This window comes from Pelophylax lessonae (assembly GCF_965119305.1).
Source record: "Pelophylax lessonae genome assembly, chromosome: 13".
Lineage (NCBI taxonomy): Eukaryota > Metazoa > Chordata > Amphibia > Anura > Ranidae > Pelophylax > Pelophylax lessonae.
In genome coordinates, this window is record NC_138780.1 from 127,312,640 (window position 1) to 127,335,860 (window position 23,221).

At 44.0% G+C, this 23,221-nt stretch overlaps 1 protein-coding gene across 1 annotated transcript in view; it reads left to right on the plus strand.

Moving 5' to 3' along the window:
* Positions 1-547: 547 nt before the first annotated feature.
* The window catches only part of TTC9 (tetratricopeptide repeat domain 9), a 69,510-nt gene continuing 46,836 nt past the window's right edge, over positions 548-23,221 (plus strand). The window contains exons 1-2 of the mRNA XM_082274834.1: positions 548-575; positions 717-1,078. Of these exons, the coding sequence (XP_082130960.1) occupies positions 814-1,078 (265 nt within the window). The 5' untranslated portion in view covers positions 548-575; positions 717-813. The remainder of the gene's footprint in view (positions 576-716; positions 1,079-23,221) is intronic.

The window sequence follows — 23,221 nt, forward strand, 5'->3', positions numbered from 1 at the left end:
ACTCTGTGTGTAACAAATCTATATAGAATATATGAATTTCATTTTTTTTACTTGATTTAATAAAATAAATGACCTTTTTGATGATATTCTAATTTTATGAGATACTTATGACAGAAGAAACCTATCTCCCAGCACTTTTTCAAAGAGTGGCTTCAATACCGATTTAAGGTGTATGGGGTGTAAAGGACTTTATTCGGCTCCTGAGGGTTATGGGAGCTCCGATCTGCTCTCCTGTACCGTTATTTGTGCCAAGAAAATTAAATAAAAGATCGGATAAAAAAAACAAACAATATGAAGTGACAGAAACAACAAATACACAAAACACACAAAGAACATTAAATACAAATAATCTGCACCAAACACAACAACAATAATAAAGAGGACGTATTGATGTTGTCAGTGCAGATGTGTGGGTGGCATTCGGAGATATCTGTCGGTGGGGGTGTCTGCGACCCCATAGATGAGGACGGGTCGGTGACAATGACAGCAGAGGGAGGAGGACTGGCCCTTTAACTGGGGAAGGAAGGGGCGGGGGTTGGGCTGTGCTGTGTCTGCTCTCATCAGACGCCGTGTACTCTGCCGACCCATCCCCGGCTTCTCCTCCGATCTCCCGACCCATCCCCGGCTTCTCCTCCGGACCCATCCCCGGCTTCTCCTCCGATCTCCCGACCCATCCCCGGCTTCTCCTCCGGACCCATCCCCGGCTTCTCCTCCGATCTCCCGACCCATCCCCGGCTTCTCCTCCGATCTCCCGACCCATCCCCGGCTTCTCCGATCGGCGGATCCTCAGCATGTAAGCGGAGCCCGGAGGACATGGATCGGACCGGTGTCACCGCCGCCATCCGAGGGGACCCGGGCCAGCTCATCCATCGCTCCATGGACTTTAAATGCCAGGGGGCGCAGTGCTACAAGGACAAGAAGTACCGGGAGGCCATCGGCAAGTATCACCGGGCTCTGCTGGAGCTGAAGGGGCTCCCCGGGGAACAGGACAGTGCGGCCGGTACCCAGCCCGGGATAACGGAGGAGCAGAGGAGGGCAGTGGAGGGCATCGAGGTGGATTGTTACAACAGCCTGGCAGGTGGGTGATCACCGATATGCAGGGGGCACAGCTCCGCTATGGTATAGGTTGGCGCTACTACACCCAACCAGAACAATTTTCTGTCATAGTGGCCGGGTGTTTTGTCCTGTGCCCCATAGAATATCCTATGTCTGGGTGTGCAGGTGTGGTATCCTGTGCCAAGGTGTGAGTGTGATGTCCTGTGCCCAGATGTGTGATGTTCTGTGCCCAGATTTGTGAGTGCGATGTCCTGTGCCCAGATGTGTGAGTGCGATGTCCTGTGCCCTGGCATGCAGGTGTGATGTCCTGTGCCCAGATGTGTGAGTGTGCCGTCCTGTGCCCAGATGTGTGAGTGTGCCGTCCTGTGCCCTGGCATGCAGGTGTGATGTCCTGTGCCCAGATGTGAGTGTGACGTCCTGTGCCCAGATGTGTGACGTCCTGTGCCCAGATGTGTGACGTCCTGTGCCCAGATGTGTGACATCCTGTGCCCAGATGTGTGAGTATGATGTCCTGTGCCCAGATGTGTGAGTATGATGTCCTGTGCCCAGATGTGTGAGTGTGATGTCCTGTGACCAGATGTGTGAGTGTGACGTCCTGTGACCAGATGTGTAAGTGTGACATCCTGTGCCCAGATGTGTGACGTCCTGTGCCCAGATGTGTGATGTCCTGTGCCCAGATGTGTGATGTCCTGTGCCCAGATGTGTGATGTCCTGTGCCCAGATGTGTGAGTGTGACGTCCTGTGACCAGATGTGTAAGTGTGACATCCTGTGCCCAGATGTGTGACGTCCTAAGCCCAGATGTGTGAGTGCGATGTCCTGTGCCCAGATGTGTGACGTCCGATGTCCTGTGCCCAGATGTGTGAGTGCGATGTCCTGTGCCCTGGCGTGCAGATGTGATGTTTTGTGCCCAGGTGTGTGAGCGTGATGTCCTATGCCCAGGGCAGCCATTGGAAATTTTGGGGCCCCTTACACAGCTTTAGGCCTCGGCCCCCCTTGGACCTGACTATCAATATTCCCCAGGGCCCCCCACTGGCTGTCCCACCAAGTCCCATCCCATGCCCTCTTCCATCCCATGCCCTCCTATCCTCCTTTCCATGTCCTCCTCCTTCTCCATCCCATATTGCTAATCCCATGTCCTCCTCCTGCAGTCCCATCTCCCCCATCCCATCTCCTCTCTCTTGCACTGTGCACACTTCCTGGTTGCCGGGGACCTTGGCACCTCCTGACGCTCAGGCCCCGTACAGGTGTATCACCTGTACCCCCATGACAGCGGCTCTGCCTATGCCCCATAGGATATCTTATGCCTGGGTGTGCAGGTGTGTTATACCATTCCCTATGTGATGTCCTGTGCCCAGGTGTGTGAGTGTGATGTCCTGTGTCCCATAGGATGTCCTGTACCTGGGTGTACAGGTGTGATATGCTGTGCCCTATGTGATGTCTATTGCCCAATGTGACTCCACCCTGCCTGAATAGTTGGAAGGTTGTAATGCTGAGCCATGTGTGGATGGTGCCCCCAGACTCAGGGTGGAGGTAGGTGATGACCAAATATGCCAGCCAGTGCTGAATGGGGCCACAAAAGGGCCCCTGTATAAGACCCAGTTATTGCTCCACAGTCAACTACCTGCTGAGTATTAACACTGTGTGCCCATCCATTACTAGAAGCATAGAGGGGTTCTACCACACATTTCACCCACATGTAGTGTACATTTGTAATGACAGCACCCAACACCCAGAGGGCGCCTGTGCAGCTGCATGGTGAGCACAAATACTTTTACCTCCCTAGGTGCCTACATAGAATAGCATGGTGCATGGTGTGCACTGATTGTATGTTCCGACTGGGTGCCCACAGAGGGGTGTCATTACCAGGGGGCCCCTGTGCAGCTGCATAGTTTGCACAGATGGTACATCCTTCCACATAGAGTGGTGTCATTACCGAGGTTAGGGGCATGGTGACCCACCTGGGCAGATGTGAATTAATGAAAAGGAGTAGAGCATCCACCTAAGTTGAAACAAGACTGGCTTTGCTGGCCACCCTTGTATAGGAGAGTCCACCTGTGGGAAAGTGGAGTGTTATGTCACCATTGGTCCCCAGAGAGTTGGACATGATCTACCATTGTGTATCGGTGTAACATTGCCATACCTTCTTTTTTCCCTTTTCTTGTATCCAAGCTCTGGTACGTTTCTCTAGAAGTAATCGGTAGTTCACAGTGCTTGGTCATTTCTAAAGCCCCGTACACACGTACCGATGGTCGGCATACAAATGTTCCTCTTTTCTCCCCGGGATGTCGGTGTCTGCTGAAAAGTGCAAAGACAGCACAAGGACAGCACAAGAATTTTGTCCGCCGACTGCAGAAGTGATGTCATGTAATGGTTAACTTTCCCTGTGTTTTCTATTTTCTGAGCATGCCCAGTCTTGCAAATCTGCGGTCTGTCGGCCGAATTGTGTACTGACAGGCGAACAATCGTCCGTTCTGGTGTCGGCATACAAAAATTTTCATGTTTGCAAGAAAGACTTTTGTCCGCGGATTGTGCGCAGACATCTGTCGGAGGCACCATACTAACACGCGTACAATCGGCAGATCCTTCGTCCACCGACGTTTGTATGCCGACGATCGGTACGTGTGTACGGGCCTTTAGTCAGGATCTCACTAATAGCCCCACTCAGCCACTCACCTCCTGTTTGCGGTGTATTTTTATGAAGTATAATTATTATTGATTTATATCACTTTAAACATCGACATCACAGTTTATGATCACATTATATGCCTGGAATGGCCGTGGTTATATAAAAGAGAATCTATTTATTTGCCAGTTTCCAGCTGCCTACCAGAGTGACCTGCCTGGTTCTGAGCCATGGGATGGGACATCATCTAATGTGCCTTAATAGCCTAAAGTGTCCTCCATTATATCAGGATTGATAATGTTCTTTCTTGCTGTGGAAGGGGGGTCATCAGTTACCCTTTCCATTACCATCATGCTGATAGATGTCGTGTGCCTGATTCAGACACAATGTGTCACCTATGGCTGGCAGCCACCACCACCCGTATCCTAGTCTACTCCGCAGTTGGTGAGATTCTGCTGTTTTGTGGTCAGACAGAGAACAATTATCCAATGAAGGCAATGCTGATGATGTGATCTGTTTATGTCTGAAATAAATGATGAAGATGCACAAATTGCATCATAAACACGCCATTCTGGGTAAAGGTGGAGCTGGTAATCTGTGCCTACTAACATTGTATAGTGTATATAAAGCTTTATACATCATATATGTACACCTGTGTGCATGTCGGCAGTAGAGATTCCGATGTCTTGATTTACATTTTAAGGGAAAGCACTGGTTATTGCTAGCTGTCCATTTTTCAAGCATCGAGATTGGCATTGTACTGTAAATAAACTGGCATGCTTTGTCCTTATTTTGGCATTATAACTGACAGCTGGAAACCGTCCCCATATTGCAGTATCAACTGCTGGGCATGAGCTTGTTACAGATTAGCGTACCCACTTCTGTCACTGGAAAGGCAGCTGATCAACATGCCCGAACAGACAGCTGGGCACCAGACTTCCCCGGTAATTGGCAGTGCAGAGGCTTTTCTCATTATTTTTTAAGCAGATGAGTACTGTATAGAACTTGCTCAGAGTGATGGTGGTGTTTGTATTTAGGATGGATTGGCTTTTTTTTTTTTTGGGGGGGGGGGGGCAGTTTCACCAAGGGATGTACATTGGCAGATGAGTGCCATTCCTCTGCTCTTTGTATAACTTCCTATTTTTGGAATGGCAGCTGCTCCTTGTTGGGCTCCAGAGGGACTTTAAGACTATACTTGGCTGGAGAGTGGTCACTACTGCCTTTTATTACACCACTTAGATACAGGCATGTGGCATGGAATGATATAGTGCCCTGTCTGAGTAGTAAACGGTCTTCATAAGCTTTTTGTTATTGTGTACATGGGAATGCAGATGGTGTATGAAGTTGCACTACAATGGCAGCAAACGATAGGCAGCCTCAGACACATATAAAATTATTTATTAAAGCCTATCTAAACCTAAAGAAGAACTCCATATATACCATGGGTGCTCAACCTGTGGCCCTCCAGCTGTTGCAGAACTACAAGTTCCATCATGCCTCTACCTTTTGGGAGTCTTGCTTGTAACTGTCAACAGCTTGCAATGCCTCATGGGACTTGTTGTTCCGCAACAGCTGGAGGGCCACAGGTTGAGCACCCATGTTCTATAGTATCTAATGACGGAGCTGCTAAGATTGCTGAATATAACCTATTAATCCCGGCATCAGAATCATGGAAGGCACTTATATTTAAACTAGTTGATCTCCCGAAAGAGAAACCCTGAATCATTTTTTGCCGGTCCTTCTAGAAGTGTTGCAGGTAATGTGTAGGTATTGTAAAATAAGTACAGAACTGATAATAATGACAGTTGTCAATGAGGATCAGGATAATCAGTATAAGGCTTCATGCAGGATTAACATACCATAATGGTCCTATTCAGGGCTGCTGTTAGAAATCATGGGGCCCCGTATAGACTACCTGGCAGGGCCCCCCCAAGAAAATATTAAAGATATATTTAGCTAAAATTACAACAAAATCACTATTATCAGACACAAATATAACCTAACTCGCATAATTCCTTCTAAATCTAAAAAAAAAACTGTTAAATAAAAAAGATGAGTAATGATAGAAAATATACAGGCTGGGCAGTTGGAGCTCAGGGATCAGAGAGCCAGAGAGAGAGAAACAAAGTTACAATTTACAAATAAACTTCTGAGCAGAGATAAGTGCTGGGAGGGGGATTAGTGAGGGATAACTGTCTCTTTCTCAACAGATAAAAGCTGATAGCAGGGAGAGGGACAGACCAGATTCAGGTGCTGGAGGAAGATTTCTGTATTTGTTGTCCATCACTAATCCCCCTCTCTGTGTGGGCCCCCCTGTGTGCTCGGGCCCCCTACAAGAGGGCTGGTGTTCCCCCCCCTATCAGCGGCCCTGGTCCTATTAATCAGTGCATCAAAACAGGTCTGTGCATGTTTCGGGGCCAGGCTATGGCCACCTCATCAGGACATAATAGTATTTAATTTCAGTACTGAACTACCATAGAAGAACCCCATAAAATGAGTTTATGTCATAGATGATTTTAAATTTACAGTTTACTGTACTACCTGCGCAGAGATCCCGAATCCAGAAAGCCATTATAGGTAATTTTAAAGCTACAGGTCAGTGCATGCACCAAGGTGAGGACAGGAAAGGAACTGTTGTAGAAAATAATGGCTGTCCACCAATGCATCAACCAAGGTGCATACAAAAACGCCCCATATCTACACTATATTACCAAAAGTTTTCACGCACATGAACTTTAATGGCATCCCAGTCTTAGTCCGTAGGGTTAAATATTGAGTTTGCCCACCCTTTGCAGCTATAACAGCTTCAACTCTTCTGGGAAAGCTGTCCACAAGGTTTAGGAGTGTGTCTATGGGGATGTTTGACCATTCTTCCAGAAGTACATTTGTGAGGCCAGGCAATGATGTTGAATGAGAAGGCCTGGCTTGCCGTCTCCCCTCTAATTTAATCCCATAGGTGTTCTATCAGGTTGAGGTCAGGACTCTGTGCAGGCCAGTCGAACTCCTCCACCCCAAAAGAATGAAAATGAAAAATGTGTGCTGCTATGGGAGACCTGAAGATAACTAAAGTGCTATTTAAATTGCTGCTCCCACCAGTTACAAAGTACTCATGAAACTTGCCAAACATAGAATTCATAAAAGTGATAGTGGTGCGTACCACTATCACTTTTAGGAATCCTCCACCCCAAACTCTCTCATCCAGGTCTTTATGGACTTTGCTTTGTGCACTGGTCCAAATCATTTGGTGGAGGGGGGATTATGGTGTGGGGTTCTTTTTCAGGGGTTGGGCTTGGCCCCTTAGTTTCAGTGAAGGGAACTCTTGAGGCCTCCAGGCTTTGGCATTTCAAGGCACGCCTAAATTTGGGACTTTATAAATATTTCTAAAGTACACTTATCCTTTAAAGTGGTTGTACACTCTTACATAAACCCTGTGACATGACTGGCCTCAGGTGATACACAGAGATAAAACCAGTCGCCCTACATATGTTGTACCTGTTGATCTGCTGTTTTCGCTTCTCTACATTAAGTCCAAAATTTATAAAGCTTTTCTGAGCTGACAGAAAAAAGGAGATGGAGAGCTGAAATTACACTCTCTTTAGAGCTCATTGAGGAGAGCTCTGACAGCTGGTTGGAGGGACACACCCCCTCTACACAGCACACAGGAACATAGCTAAGGCTGTCAATAAGCCGGAGGTCCCCCGGTTACCATTTTTTTTCTTGGTGTCAGGAAAACTTGTCAGAAGTGATTATTGCTGATAACCGAGGAACAAAGCAGCAGACAAAAGCCACGGTGCTCTTAATTGAGACAACTACACACTATAGAGTGATATGCTTTGTTCATATTTCATGTCTGAGGTTTACAACCACATTAAGATAACTAAGTACTTGTATATAGCCAAGCAGTGTAATAATATAATTATGGCACATTTGTCAACAACTTTTTTATATTAATTTGCAGATTGCTATTACCACAGCAGCTTTGGGAATATAATTGTTACATCACCCACAATATTAGGTATTCTACCAGAAACAGTGCACTGATTACATGAGGAACCCCAGACAGACCCCTCTGAGGAGTTCTCTGTAAGCTTAAAACTATCTAAAATCCTAGCCGGTGACTAAAAAGTGGGTAGCCTTTGCACTTCCATTAGAGACCCCCTTAGGGAAAGGATGATAGTGATGTAAGGCAAGAGGAGGAGGTGGCTACATGGTTGGTAAGGTTGAAAAAAGACACCAGTCCATCCAGTTCAACCTGTGGTGTAAGTGTGTTTATGTCAGTAGTACATTGTATATCCCTGTATGTTGTGATCGTTAAGGTGCCCATCTAATAGTTTTTTGAAACTATCGATGCTCCCTGCTGATACCACTGCTTGTGGAAGAGAATTCCACACCCTTACTGCTTTGACAGTAAGGAACCCTCTACGCAGTGTAAAGTGGTTGTAAACTCCCATAGATGAATTGTACCTATAGGTATGCCTATAATAAGGCTTACCTATGAGTACTGTAAATATCTCCTAAACGTGCACCTTTTATTAGGTATTTACTGTATATGCATCCGATGACGTCATCTGCGCATGCACTCTAAAGGAACAGCTACCCCTGCTGTTCTTCGGAGCCCTGTGCCGTGACAGGTGGCTCCGGCCAGTTATACAACTGAAGTCTGCGGACCCGGAAGGAAGATGGGGAAGATAGAGGCAGCCTCCCGCGATGACAACACTTCGATGGAGGGCTTTGTTTTGCAGGTAAGTTTCACATCATGTGCTAGTATGGATGCCTACTTGAACATTATGCCCTTACATTGCAGGTCAGAAAAAAAAATAGGGTCACCAGTACGGTATTCAGGGCTTTTTTTCAGCGGGAACGCGGGGGAACGCAGTTCCGGCACCTCCAGCACTGAATGTATGCCATGGCAAGGGGTGCTGGAAGGTCTACTGATGCTGGCTGCTGGGGAATCTATTGATGCTGGAGGGGATCTATTTTTGCACGGCAATCTATTGTTGCTGGTGGAGGATCTTTTGATACTGGGGGTTAATTGTTGCTGGAAGGGATCTACTGTTTAGGGAGGGGTCTACTGTTGCTGGCTGCTAGAGAGTCTATTGATGTTGGCTGCTGGGAGATCTTTTGCTGCTTCTGGGGGAGTCTATTGCTGCTGGCTGTGGGGGATCTATTTTATTGCTTTTTTTGTTCTCATAACCAAATTCCATACATTCCACTACAAAATTATACTTGGCTCTATATTCTATAAAAGGGACTGTACTAGAAGCTGGGTAGGGGGTGGATTCAAGGGTCGGTGCTCGGAGGTGGGTAGGGGTGGAACCAAGGGTTAGTGCTCAGAGGTGGGTAGGGGGCGGAGACACAAATAACTTAGAAGGGGGAGTTCCTGCACTTATTCTCTGAGGAAAAAAAGCCCTGATGGTATTTGTACATCAGTCTCATGTCCCCTCACAAGCCTCTCCTCTCTGTTCAATGCTTGTAGTCTTTCCCCATAGCTGAGATCTTCTAGTCCATTTATTAGCTTTGTTCCCCTTCTCTGGATTCTCTCCAGTTCCATCTCCATTGGGGACCGGGGTACATTGCACATACCTTTTCCTTCTCTCTATGCTCCCATAGCGTCAGGAGTGGTGAATGGCCAATTGCTTGTTGGCATCAGACTCTGGTACTTTGAGTCCTGCTATCCACACTATCCTCCTTGGGTGCCACCAATATGTCCAGGGCATGCCTGAGGAAGGAAGGTGTTGAAAAGCAAGCAGAGATTTCTCCTCACTTGCATGTGCCATACGCTGTAGTATAGGTTTCTCATAGAGGTTTGTGATCGCTATATTGCAGCTGATTTTGACAGATCTTCCATTTAGTAGGGTGCAAAGGAATTGTAGGGGAAATGTGGCAAAAAAGGATACGCGTGCTTTGTTTTAAAGTATACGTCTGCATGAAATCGTAACACCTCCATGTGCCATCTTCTCCCCCATCATTCCCTCGACAAACAGTTGTTCAACAAACCCAAGGTGTCGGTTGGACTGTGTTTATCAGGACTTTTCAAGCGACACATAGGATTTTGTTTTCTATACTATTCATTATGCAGTGTAATGTTTTTTGGCAGAGGCATGTGGAGCCTGGAGCTCAGAGCTACATTTTTGTGAAGCTATATGGTATAATTATAAAGCTTTCATTTCTTTTGATATGTTTGTGCAGCTTTAGGCAATGTACTGACAGATCCTTGCTGCAGAGTTGTAAGAATGCTAGTATCGGGAACAGTACAAATATACGAGGCAGCAGTGTTGGCACCCACAGATAACTACACTCTTCATTCATCTCACCAAGGTGTAGAAAACAGCTAAACTGTACTGAATGCTTGTGTGTAGTGAGCCAGTTGGCTTCAAATGACTGGGGGGGGGGGGGTTGCCCCGGTGCCCTGTGCCCCGGGGGGGGGGGGTGCCCCAAGGTGTGCCAAGGCATATCAATTTAAATTGTAGTGTTAGCTAAAGATGGCGTAGCGTTGCCTAATACGAACTATCAGCCAGCTAAACACTCTACAGTGCACCATGGCAAAAAGGCTTAAGCCTATGGGTCGCTCTAGGTTGGTGCAAAGAACTCAACAAAAGGCAAATCCAAAATTCTTTAACTGCATTTTCATATACAGTTCACCAGTAAAAAGCAAGGGCTCACCTGTAAATCTGGCCATAGATTGGTAGAATTTCAAATGAAAATTTTTAGAAAAGAGTGTTCTAAGAAAGTTAATTCCTTTTTCTAATTATTAGTGGGTCAAATCAATGTTTCTTTTCGATCATCTAATGTTAAAAGCTAATGAAACCTTTTAACAACATTCAAATTGCCTAATGGACTCCACCACTCATTATATAGGGGTAATTAATTACTCTGCTTCTTTATTTAGTCTGTTCTCCCTCCATCAGCCAACGGTCCAAACCCTTCTTCCCTCATCTTCCCCTTTCTCCTCGCCTTCCTACCCTTCTCCCTCCTTTTTCTCTCCTCCTCTCCTATTGCTTTGCTTTCTCCTCCCCCTTTATCTTTTTTTTATATTAGCGAAATACTGGACAAAGTGATATTACATGGTACGTCTGTGCTCCAGTTCATCCATGCCTGTTTTCATTTTGTTGAATTTTACTTGATGATGTTATTTACTGGTTTCGTATTCTTGCATTTTACTTTCTACCACAATAAAAAGATATTAAACAAAAAAAAAAAAAAAAAAAACAAAACAACATTCAAATGTTTTCAGGCTGTTTTGAGAATTTTTGTACAAATTTTCCTAAGGCAAGCCAAAGGTGGTGAAATTTTCTAACCTGCAACCTAGAGCTGCACGATTAATCGTAACAGAATCGAGATCGCGATTCACTCCCCCCTGACGATTTTAACATGACACTTGCTGGATTCTTTACATTGCTGTGAGGGAGCAGCTGTCAAAAAAAAAAAAAAGAGCCTCCCGCAAAAGCCTATCAGCATTAGTCTCCCACTGAACTGTAAACACAAATGATTACATTGTATCTTTTCTTTCCCTCTGCCGGAGGAAGGAAGTTTAACCTCTTAAAGACTAAACCTTTTTCGTACACTTGTTGCTTGCAAGTTAAATCAGTTTATTTTTCCTAGAAAAGTAGTTAGAACCCCCAAACATTTATATATTTTTTTTTTTAGCAGAGACCCTGCAGAATAAAATGGTGATTGTTGTAAATTTTTATGTCACACTGTATTTGCGCAGCAGTCTTTCAAACGCAATTAATACACTTTAATGAATAAAAAAATAAAACAAAACCGTAAAGTTATCCCAATTTTTTTTATAATGTAAAAGATGTTACACAGAGAATCGTGATCTTTATTCCCAGCAAAAAAATCGTGATTCTCATTTTGGCCAGAATCGTGCAGCTCTACTGCAACCTATGAAAATCACCTAACCCCCCCCCCATCAACACATAATGTGTTGATGGAGGAAACCATCCCGCTGCGCTATTGTGTTCTGCTGGCAGGCAGCCTTCCCTGCTGTCAGAACACAATGATTACTGCTAGCTGCAAAAGCCTCAGGCAGTAATCGAATGCAGAAAAAATCTGATGGGTTGACTTCAGTACATCAAGCCTGCCCATAGATGGATCCATCTTTGGCCAGTTTAGGACGTTTCCTAAGAATTTGTACCCGTGTATGACCAGCTTAAGACACACTGGGTGGTATTGTACATACTTTAGGCGATTCATACTTTGCGTCTAACTAAACAAAAATAACTAGATTATCGAAACTAAACAAAACAATTTTATTTTTGCCATGCACATGTCTAATTGCATGCATGTAGACAGGAAGTGGCTTCAAAGATTATTAAAAAAAAAAAAAAACCATGGCAATTGTTTTGATATACATTGCTTTTGCAAATTAATACTCACACAGTTAGAGTTTACATGTTTTTCTATAAAGGACTCCAGCTGAAATGCGTTGGCAGTGCAGGACTCACAATAATATTTAGGGGCTCTCCATGCATTTGTGAGCAGTTTTACAGCACCTTGTACAACTAAAACAATATATGGAAGCAGCCAAGAAAAGGCATATCCTGTCCTTTCATATTCTGCAACTCGATCCCTCACACTTCCTGCAACCAGCATAGCCTCACGATAAATATTACAGCACAGTTCATTATTAGTAGAGGTGGTGTCGGAGAACTGTTGCTATGCAGTTTACAGATGTGATGACTTGTCATTGAAGGGAGTCTCACCTGTTTCCTTCACATCCCCCTGAGAATTTGTTCATGTTTTCCATTGCACGAGATCCTTTTGCTCTTTCTTTTTATATATAGCAAAAAGTGTGGATATACAAGGCCGTACGCATTATCCATAACACATGGTGAATTTCACCTCAAAATTATATGGGAGCACAAGTATTGTATGGTGGTATAAACACACTAGGTCACAAATCAAGGGCTTTTACACGGTTGGTTTAATCTTTAAGCGGACGTCTTATGTTTTGGAATGGTACCTGCTACCTAAATCTGAGGGATAAGTATTATAAGGGTCCCTGTGTTCAATTTGCCCAGTTTCATAATTCTAGAAGGGATCTGTGGGCCTGGAGGCCAACTGTTATTGCACCCCTAGAGTAGTGTTTCCACCTTCATCTTGACAGGTATGGTCCTAGCAATACATGTACCATTTTCTATGCAATACACCTGAAACCGACTCTTAAAGCGGAGTTCCACCCTGGGAAAGTTTTTTTTTTAAATAAAAATACCCCCGGGACAGTCAGGACTAGTGCATTCCACAATGGCTAGCCTCTGATCTGTCCCGCGTTGCACTTACCTTTTAGAAGAAATACTTACCCTGAAAATGTATTGTCCAGCGCTGCCATCTCAGGTGTGGGCAGCTTGAGGCCAGCGTGATCCTCTTCTGTGTCCTCTTCCATCTTCTTCGGTCCCATGATGCACAGCACCGGCCCCGACGTCCCTTCCGGTGCCGCAGCGTCATCCCTGCACAGCTTCTGGGCATGCCCAGAAGCTGTTTAGCAAGGTATGACAGCGCCTGCACCGGAACTGACGTCGGGGCCGCTGCAGGCGCATTGATTCCTGGGAGCGATGACGTTCAGCTCCCAGGAATCATTGCAAGCCAGGGAGTGACGAATCGCCGTGGCCGCCGAGGGGAGGAAGAGGAAGTAAGGTAAGTATATTTTCTTCTAAACAAGGTAAGTAAAAAAAAAAAAAAATTGCGATTATCCATTTGTTTTTCAGGTGACCCGGAGCGAGAAGATGGAGGTAAGTATAATTTTAGGGTGGAACTCCGCTTTAAAGACTTACCCAGAGTCACACTGGTAGACTACTATACAGTATGTTATTGAGTACATTAAATGCAGTAGAAATGTACAGTGTTGAGAAGACGATGAACAACCCACTTTTTGGCTGTCAATGAGGCTTCACGTTGCTGTGGTGTCAGTGAGGCTTCACGTTGATGTGGACCCTTTTAACTAAAGAGAACAGGATATTCCACAAGATGGTAGGCATACTTGAGGGATGTAGGCCAGTGGCAAGTTCTCAGGAGAATGTAGCACAGCAAAGAGTGATAGCTGAAGATGCAGTACACAGCTCTCGTTGGAACTGTGTAGGGCCAGGTTGCTGAAGGAAGGTCCCACACAAGAGTAGGTGATATGGGATTCCCCCCAGCCATGGAGTCTTGGGGCCAGCCAGTGTTCCCCAGGAACCCCCAATAGGAGTTTAGACTCAGCTGCCTGTTGACCCCAGGTCACGACCCTTGGGTTCACCCTGCCCTAGGCACAGCAGAAGTCACTAGGTAGCCATGAACTGGAACAGATGGCAGGACCAGGACAGCCAGGATAGCGGGCAGAGGTCAGAACAGTTGACAGACATGAAAAACTAGGACAAAAGTCAATGTTCAGGGCAGGTAGCAGACACCGATCACCAACCAGCATACTAGATTGTGAAAGGTAAGGCACTGCATGCTATCACTGTACTTTTAAAAGTGTGAAAAAAACGCTTCAGGGTGTAGTACTGGATGGATTTACCTATGGCATTAAGACTGCGGCACTTCCTGAGTTCAGTGACTCCACTTCTGCATTGGTACTTCATGGAGACCCCACCAGTACTTGAATGGCAGTAGGGTATGGCAGCTGATAAAATCTAGTGGTGCTTGAGTCAGGGGACAATCTGAAGGCTGCCATAAGACTAATTTGTTTTCTATTTGTCTTGGGAGAATCCAGCCAAGTTCAATTACTGTTAGAAAGCAGTCAGTTACTTTCTGTTTAGCTAATTCTCATATGAACCGGAGTTATTTTCTGATTTGGGGCCCTGTGATGCCACGTTTGGAATCAGCTACAGGGAGGAACTTTGACTTTTTATTTAACTTGCATTTTGCTTGGACTATGCCTCCTCCCTTATTCTCCCTTTTGTTGCTAAACTCCAACACTAGCAGTGGAAAATCAGTCAAAACGCTGTAAAATATGTTATAAATCATATTATCAGTGTTCAGTCCCAGATCTCATCCAGCAAAAACACTATAATATTGCATAATAGAAAACCAGCAAAAGCTGTACAATGCTATAAGGCCAACTTTTAGAGTCACATGTAGAAAAGGCAGACAATCTGGTTGTCCTCATAGATATTTTTTGGGGGCGGAGATCTCCCTTGACAAGCGCTGCTTTTAGATGTTAGTAAGTGGGGGCAGGAGGAAACGATTTACTTCCAGAAATGAGTGCTGGACTTGAAGAAGGTGGTCGGGGCTATTGGGGCCTGAGCTGCTGCCTTTGGGTACGGCCTAGAGGTCAATTCGGAATGTAATTGAAAAAGTTAGAAGTAAAGTAGCACCCGGTGTCCAGTAAATATAGGGTTAAAAACATTTTATTTGAAGTTTCAAAGATAAAATAAAGCCAACGGGTTTTGGGGGAACAAGGATTCCCCCTTCCTCAGGGCTGCTGTTGAAAGCTATTGGAGAATAATACTGTTGGGGTCTGCCTGTGGCGCATGGATCGGACGGGTAGGTGTCCAAAAGCTGGCAGTAATGCAGCCTCTGAAGTTACAGCCAGCTTTTGGAATGTTAGAGTTGGTATCTTGCAAGAGTACAATTTATGTTTTAGATCTGCTTAAAAATAAAGTAGAATTGTAGGCAAAATGTTTTTTTTTTTTTTTTTTTTCTGGATAGAGTAGGGTTATAACCCCTGTCCAATATTTTTTGCTATCTGTGTCCCATTTTGGATATTACCCCTTCACTTTCTGTCCCATAGCCAAACAGGAAGTGAGATAAATCCCTGCAAATTAAGGGAATCCTTTGGGGACCCCCAGGTCACCAGAACTGGTGTCCACCATTGGAAGATTTCCCCTCTTTCTTCTCTGTGGGCAACCCAACATTTTGAGATGTTCTCTTACTCTCACTTTTAATGCTAATGGTAAAAAGGACAAAGAGGGTGAATCTCCCTAATGGGGGCACAGACGGCAAAAAAAACTCACAAGTGTTCTAATCCCTCTCCACTTCATCCAAAACTAAAAAGAAAAGTGTTTTGCCTTTTAGTTATTCTTTTAAAGCGATACTAAAGCTAAAAATGTTTCAAACATTCCTTTCATTAAGGCAAAACATTTTTTTTTTATTTCTATTGGTTCCTGCTTCTGTCAGTCAAATGCAGTGAGGAGGAAGCTGGGGGGCGGAGCTAAGTCCTGCTGTGTAAGTCTACGGTGTGCGGCTCCAAAGACACAAAGCTTGGGAGTGCGCAGACTCTGTTTGCCTCCATAGCAAACGGCTTGCTATAGGGACACATGGAGAAGAGGCGGAGCCAGGATCGCCGCTGGGGGACACAAAACAATTGGGGCCGCGCTGTGCAATACCACTGCACAGAGCAGGTGAGTGTGACATGTTTGTTATTTTAAACTTTGAAGAGATTCTGTTATTGAACAAACGCAACAAAAATTGCGCCAGGTTTAAAGTGCAGAAACCCAGAGATGAGTGCTGCTGTTGCGGTTTGCAAAGCTTTGGTACTCCTGGTGAAGAAGCTTGCCTGGCCCTTCCTGCCTTCTGCATGTGGGGACCAAAACATGGTGGCAAGCTCCAACACTACAGAGATCTGAAAGGCACTAGAACTAGTGTTGGATTTTTGTCTGTAAGTGAACCCACTTTTTGGCCACATTTACAGGTATATGTAGGCACCTCTAGTTGTCTGTTGCAACAAAAGTTCCAGCGCTATCACTGTGGCAACTGTACTGTAGAAACTTCCAAACCAAACCGGTGCTGCTGATAGTGAATTGCTGTAAACCAGCCTAAAGTTGCCAGGAGAAAAGGGAGGCAGTGCTAGCCAGGTATTGGTATTTTCAAAGTACTGTGTAAACAACTCAATGGATGTAAAAATACATTTATTGGAAAAGTCAAAGTTTTAAAATGTATGGAATATCAATGACGTTGAATACAACCAATGCTGTACCAGACTGATTCCAGGTGGCGATCGGTAAATGACTGCACGTCCACTGGGTGAGTTGGTCCAAACCCCTGGGGTGAGCTGAAGGTGGAAAGCAATCCAAAGGCTATGGGGAAAACTGTATCGAAGCCGTTGTTTGGACAGGAGCCAAGCCGGACCAGCCGGCTCTCACCACGTGACGTGTCAGCAAACCAGAAGCAGGATGGAAGTCTCAAACACAGAGGTGTAATCAGCCTGGAACGCATGGAGGAGACGTTGCTGTGACAACATGTTTCGCGCGCATGCGCTTTATCAAGTCCACGCAGTGAACTCCAGCTGGTCCAGCTTGGCTCCCATCCAAACAACAGATTCGATACAGCTTTTCCCACAGCCTTTGGATGATATTCCTCCTTCAGCTCACCCCAGCGGTTCGGTCCAACTGACCCAGTGGACCTGCAGTCATTCACCGATCGTCACCTGGAATCGGTCTGGTACACCATTGGTTGTATTCAATTTAATTGATATTCCATATATTTTAAAACTTTGACTTTTCCAATAAATGTTTTTTACATCCATTGGGTTGTTTACACAGTACTTTGAAAATACCAATACCTGGCTAGCGTTGCCTTCCTTTTTCTCCTGGCACCTCTAGTTGTCTGCACTTTGCAGCCTTAAAAAATATTATTAAAACACCCAAATAAAATACAATAATAATAATTTATTTTGTGTTAGGGTGTTTATAATTGTTTTTTTTTTATATTATTTTATTTTAGGGCTAGGTATTAAGGTTAGGGGCTAATTATTTATTATTACATAGTATTCACTTATTGTATTTATTTATGTTTTATTTTTATTTGTGTATTTTACATTTTATTTATTAGTAGTAGTAACACCCTAACAAAAGAAAACAATAACCCTAGCCCCAACCCCTAAGCCTAACCCCTTATCCTAACAAAAAAATAAATGAATAATTAATAAAAAGAAAAATCATGCTGATGGAAAAGCTAAAAACGCTGAAAAAATCTAGCAACAAATGATGCAACAGATGATCATTTTCCCTATTGATTTAAAAAAAAAAAGAAAAAGGCAAAGCTCAAAAGACGCTGTATACAAATGAAGTAGCATGATTTCAAAGCTGCAGCGGTGTGAACTGGGACTAAGTATCATTATAAATGATGTCATGTCATACTCCAGGTCAGGGGTCTCATACTCCAGGTCAGGAGTCCCAAACTGGCAGCCCACCAGCTGTTGCGGAACTACAAGACCCATTATGCCTCCGCCTATGGGAGTCATGCTTGTAACTGTCAGCCTTGCAATGCCTCATGGGATTTGTAGTTCTGCAACAACTGGAGGGCCACCAGTTTGAGACCCCTGCTCCAGGAATTACGCTAATACAGATACCAGTACAACCTCAAACCTCACTACTGCAGAGCAGGTAGAATCCCACTAAATCACCCCATTCTAAGATCTAAAAAATAAACAAATTGCTTTACATAATGCAGCAACATCCACACACGGAGGACACCTAATGTTAGAGGTGACTTATTCTTCCAAAGCAAATCTACCTTTGCATAATGATACTGTCTAGTATCCCAATGTTTCTCTTCTCCCTCAGTTTTTTTTCTTCCTCATTTAGCAATGTGACCTCCTCCAGTGCTGATAGAGAGAGACAGACAGGGATGCTGTGGAGGCACCCGATGTCCTCCTCAACCAATGACATGATTGATTGTTGTTATGCCAATGGCTAGAAGGTTGTAAAATGGTGCACAATGAAAACCTGTGGCTTTGTGTAACTAAAAGGCAGCCTCCATCCAACCGCTGGCTTATATACAATTTTTGGGCAATTTTTAGGCATTTTGCCAAGACACCCATGAAGAAACATGAAGGCACCCTGGTTGAAAAAGTCTGTTCTAGCTGAAGGCTCTGACATGAGGAAGCAAAGACTTGCCTCTACCAAGCTGGTTGCCCACACACACACAAAGTGCAGAAGAAGGCATGGCAACTTAGTATTCGGGGATTCGCTGCAAGGAAACCACAGGCAATACTCATGACATGTTCTTTGCCCTCTGCCTGCTGTTTTTTGAGCACAGCTTCCAGAGTTCAGTTTCCCTTAAAGCAAATATTGGCATGTCCATTTATTTCAGATGGATTGTATTTATTCTCTTGTGCTGCTAAAATAATGGATAAGCTATTACTGAGCAACCCTTCACAAACTGCTGTACGGTTGAGGTTAAATATAATGACCTACAGTGCTTCTCTCCCAGGTGGTGATATTCCTTTTTAAATGAACGGTAATTCATCTGCTGAGTGCCAGTGCTAGGCACAATGCCAGAGGGTATGGAGTCCTTGGAAATAAAACGTTGGCTGTTTTAGTACCAAATTCCCTGAGAATATTGGTGTTTTAACACTAAATTCCTTTAAGGTCTAATAGCTTAGTTTACGGCTGTGATGAACAAATTTGTTTTACTCTTCCTAGCGTGTCTTGTAGCTTGCGTATTCTTTACTGTCCAAAGATATTTTTTTATATAGCCATCTATCTTAACCTCCTCCAATCTGCATCAATCAATGATTTTACACATAGAGCTGTCAACGATTCCCCCCCCCCCCCCCCCCATAAAACACACAGTACACTAAGCACCACTGTCCCTGTCCCCATACACATCTGTCACAGTGCCCACATAAAACATCTGTCAGTCCCCCATCACATCTGTGCCAGTACACAAAACCTCTGCAATAGTGTACCATTGCAACATCAACATCTGTCAGTGTCCACCAGTAGCCGATCAACACCTGTCAGTGTACAAAGTTCACAAAAACATCTGTCGGTGTACCAGTGTCCCACCAATAAATAAATAACACATTTTAAAGCACTGCGTTCCCACGTGCTCGCGTGCAAAGGTGAGCGCGCACGTTGGTCCCGTACGCATACATAAACAGTGATAGCACCACACATGTGAGAGATCACCGCAAACATCAGACCATGAGCAATAATTTTACCACCAGACCTCCTGTAACTCCAAACTGGTAACCAATAAAGGCTTATAAAGCGTCACCTATGGAAATTGCACAATTTTTAAGCTTGATATGTTTGGTATCTATTTACCCGATGCAACACTATATTTTATATTTTACCAAAAATGTGGATGTTCTATTGTCTCTGTGTGCATTGAAATTTATTAAAATGTATTCATGTGGCCGGGTGGGAAGGAGTTAAAAGAAGTATGGCCAAAGCTTTTTTGGTCATACTTCTCTTGTGGGTCACAGGAGTGCACCTACTTGTGTTCTCCTGTGACGCAGAATCAGCCGACAGCGGGCTAAAGCCCGCTGTCAGCTGATGTAACATAGCTACTCCAGGCTCTGGAAGCATCCCAACCATATTATTGGGGTCCACACACATGCCTGATTGGCAGCCGGCTCAGCCACTCGGCAAACCGCTCCCCCCCCCCCCCAAAACTGGCACTCCACTGAGCGCTGAAGGGGCAGAGCAGAGAGCAGTTACTGACAGTCGCCTCTGATTGCTCAGGGCTGACTGAGAACTGAGCGATCAGCGGTCTTAGAGCTGGAGGGGGGGCAGTTGCAGCATCACACAGATTCTGCTGCAGGGAGGTTAGTTTGTATGTTTATTTAACCACTTGCCGACTGCCGCATGACTATTTATTGAGGCAGTCAGCCTCTCTTGGGCAAAGTGATGTAGTACTACGTCGTTCGCCCACGGACCTGTAGGGGGCGCGCTCCCACCTCCGCTCATTCCCTGCCTAGCCAGCGCGTGTGACCAGCGGCTCTGATGTCCGCCTGCCACTCGCAATCTCCCACAGAAGAGGGAGAAAGACAGACAGTTGATGTAAACACAGCCGTCTGTCATTCTCCCTGAAGTAAGCACAGAGGCTATGTGATCCTGCTATATAGGATCGTATGTCACTGTGATTACTTCACTAGCCACGCCCCCTAACAGTTAGAATCACGCCCCCTAGGGACACACTTAAATCCTTGATCACCAATAGAGTTAACCCCTTCCCTGCCAGTGTCATTTTTACAGTAACAGTGCATATTTATAGCACTGATTACTGTAGTAATGTCACTGGTTCCCCCAAAAGTGTCAAAAATGTCAGTCAGGGGTCCGATCTGTCCGCCGCAATATCGCAGTCCCGCAAAAAAAATAACAGATCACCGCCATTACTAGTTAAAAAAAAAAACAATAAAAATGACCTAAATCTTTCCCGTAGTTAGTAAACGCAATAACTTTTGTGCAAACGAATCAAAATACTCTTATTGCGATTTTTTTTTTTTTTTTTTACCAAAAATATGTAGCAGAAAACAAATTGCCCTAAAATGTTAAAAAAAATTGATTTTTTTAATTTTTTTTTTGAGAATTTCATATAAAAAATGTGAAAAATATTGTTATTTTTTCAAAATAAAAATTGCACAGGTGATCAAATACCACCAAAAGAAAGCTCTGTTTGTGGGAAAAAAAGGACGTCCATTTAATTTGGGTACAGCATCGCACGACCGCGCAATTGTCCGTTAAAGTCATGCAGTGCCAAATCGCAAAATAGGGCCTGGTCTTTGAGCAGCCAAATCATCCGGGGCTTAAGTGGTTAAAGTATCCCAACTTCCCCTTTCAGGTAGCAGGCACACCTAGATCCTGTTCATTCATTGGCCTGCAGCTGGTAGACATTGAATTTTTAAGCCAATCCAAATTGATTTGAGAATTTAAATGCAGGGTAACCCACTACGCTGCTTCATATATTATTATTATTATTATTATACAGGATTTATATAGCGCCAACAGTTTGCACAGCGCTTTACAATGTGAGGGAAGACAATACAGTTACAATACAATTCAAAACAGGAGGAACTAGAGGGCCCTGCTCGTTTATTATCACATGTATACCTATTAAAAGCAAAGATTTTTGGATATCAGTTTATTTTGATTGCATTGGAATATACATCAACAAGCCTGAAAATACATCCTCCATGAATGACCCCTGACAGATCGTTGGTTCATATAAAATACCCCCAATGTATATACAATTTATGTACCTGCCAAAGTGCTTAAAGTGTCATTAAACCAAGACTCATTGCTAGTTATACAACAGAGTGCACACTCAGCCCCTGAAGCAGTTGTTTTGTGTAGAGTGAATGTAAGTCATTTATCCTGCCTTCAACTGTCCCTCCCATTTTCTCCAAGTCCCCATTGTAGCCTGAGATTGTGTAGACCAGCTGTTGTCATCTACTGATCATGCTTCAGTTTCAGTTCCCTTCTAAGCTCTTCATATTCTCCTTTTTTTTTCTTATCTGTGCAGCCCACATGACTATAGCGTCACATATGTGGGCATATACACAGTGGTAAATGACACTCCCCTCCCTTCTCCTCATATTACCAAACATTATGGGGAAGGGATATAGTATGCTGATTAAGTTTACTAAAAAACTGACAAAAAAAAAAGATTTGTTTGAATATAAATCAGTATTAAATCAGTATTAAATATTAACACCTGTAAAGTAAAAAGGGCCTTGGATGCAGATGCCATCTGAACAAAATGAAAGCTAGTGTCAATTATCTTTTGACTCCACCTACACCATATTAATTAATGCACAAAAATACACGTTTGATGTTCAATAAGGAAGATGAAGAAAAGTTTTTTTTGAGATTTAGAATATAATTTAAATTGCTCTTCTGAAACCTTTTTTTTTAGTCATGTGATTGGCACAGCACCAATCAGGCCTGTGCAGACACGGGCGCATACTGTAGAGAGCAAACATCAGCAGAGTGATAGAAGCCCTCCCAAGGATCCTTCCCTGCAGATGATGAAGAACTGGGAAGGGTCATGTGACCACACAACAGCACTGCAGGAGTAGGGTACTTTGAGGATTAAAAAAACAAAATACAGTGGCATAATATATACAGTATATATGATTTATATGAATGAATTATAACAAATAATACTTCTCTGTTTTAATATCACTTTTAAAGCAGCATTTAACCCAAAAGCAAACCTATATTATATTGCATCTTACCAATTCTTCGTAGTGGTTGCTACATTAGTCATCTTCTGTAGGCTCCCCGTCCTCTGTTTTTCACCTTGTTATCCAGTCAGTAAGTCTGTTGTTTTTCAAAAGCCCAATCTCTTTCAGATTGTATGAGTTACAAAGATGAGACAAATCATTTACCACTGAGAGGGGTGCTCACAATGATCAGCTTTTATTTATTCATGCAAAACTGTTATCTAAAAAGGAAACAAAACTGTTTGCTCTTACTGATTTATAAAGTGTGAGCTGGAGTCTGGCTTCAATTTGTTTAGTGTATCTAAATCTACTAGGTCATCCAACACTCCCCCCCCCCCCCGACTTGCAATGCTGCTGTTCAAATGTGCCGCCTATGCTCATTCATCCAGAGTGGGGGTACTCTAATACAGGAGGTGTTTTTACTGGTTTGATCTCCAGATAAAAATAGAGGGGGAAAGAAGCAAAAAAAGAAAACGAATGCAGCCACCACAGCTGATTGGTAAGCTGCAATATGTTACGTTTTTGGTTTTGGGTTTTAATAGTGTTGTAAGCTAAAAAATGCTGGTGGGGGGTGTAATGATTCACTGTGTTAAGTTGGCATACATCTCTGTTGTGCTACATATAAAGTGACCAGTTCTCCCATAAAGTGCAACAAGAAATGCGA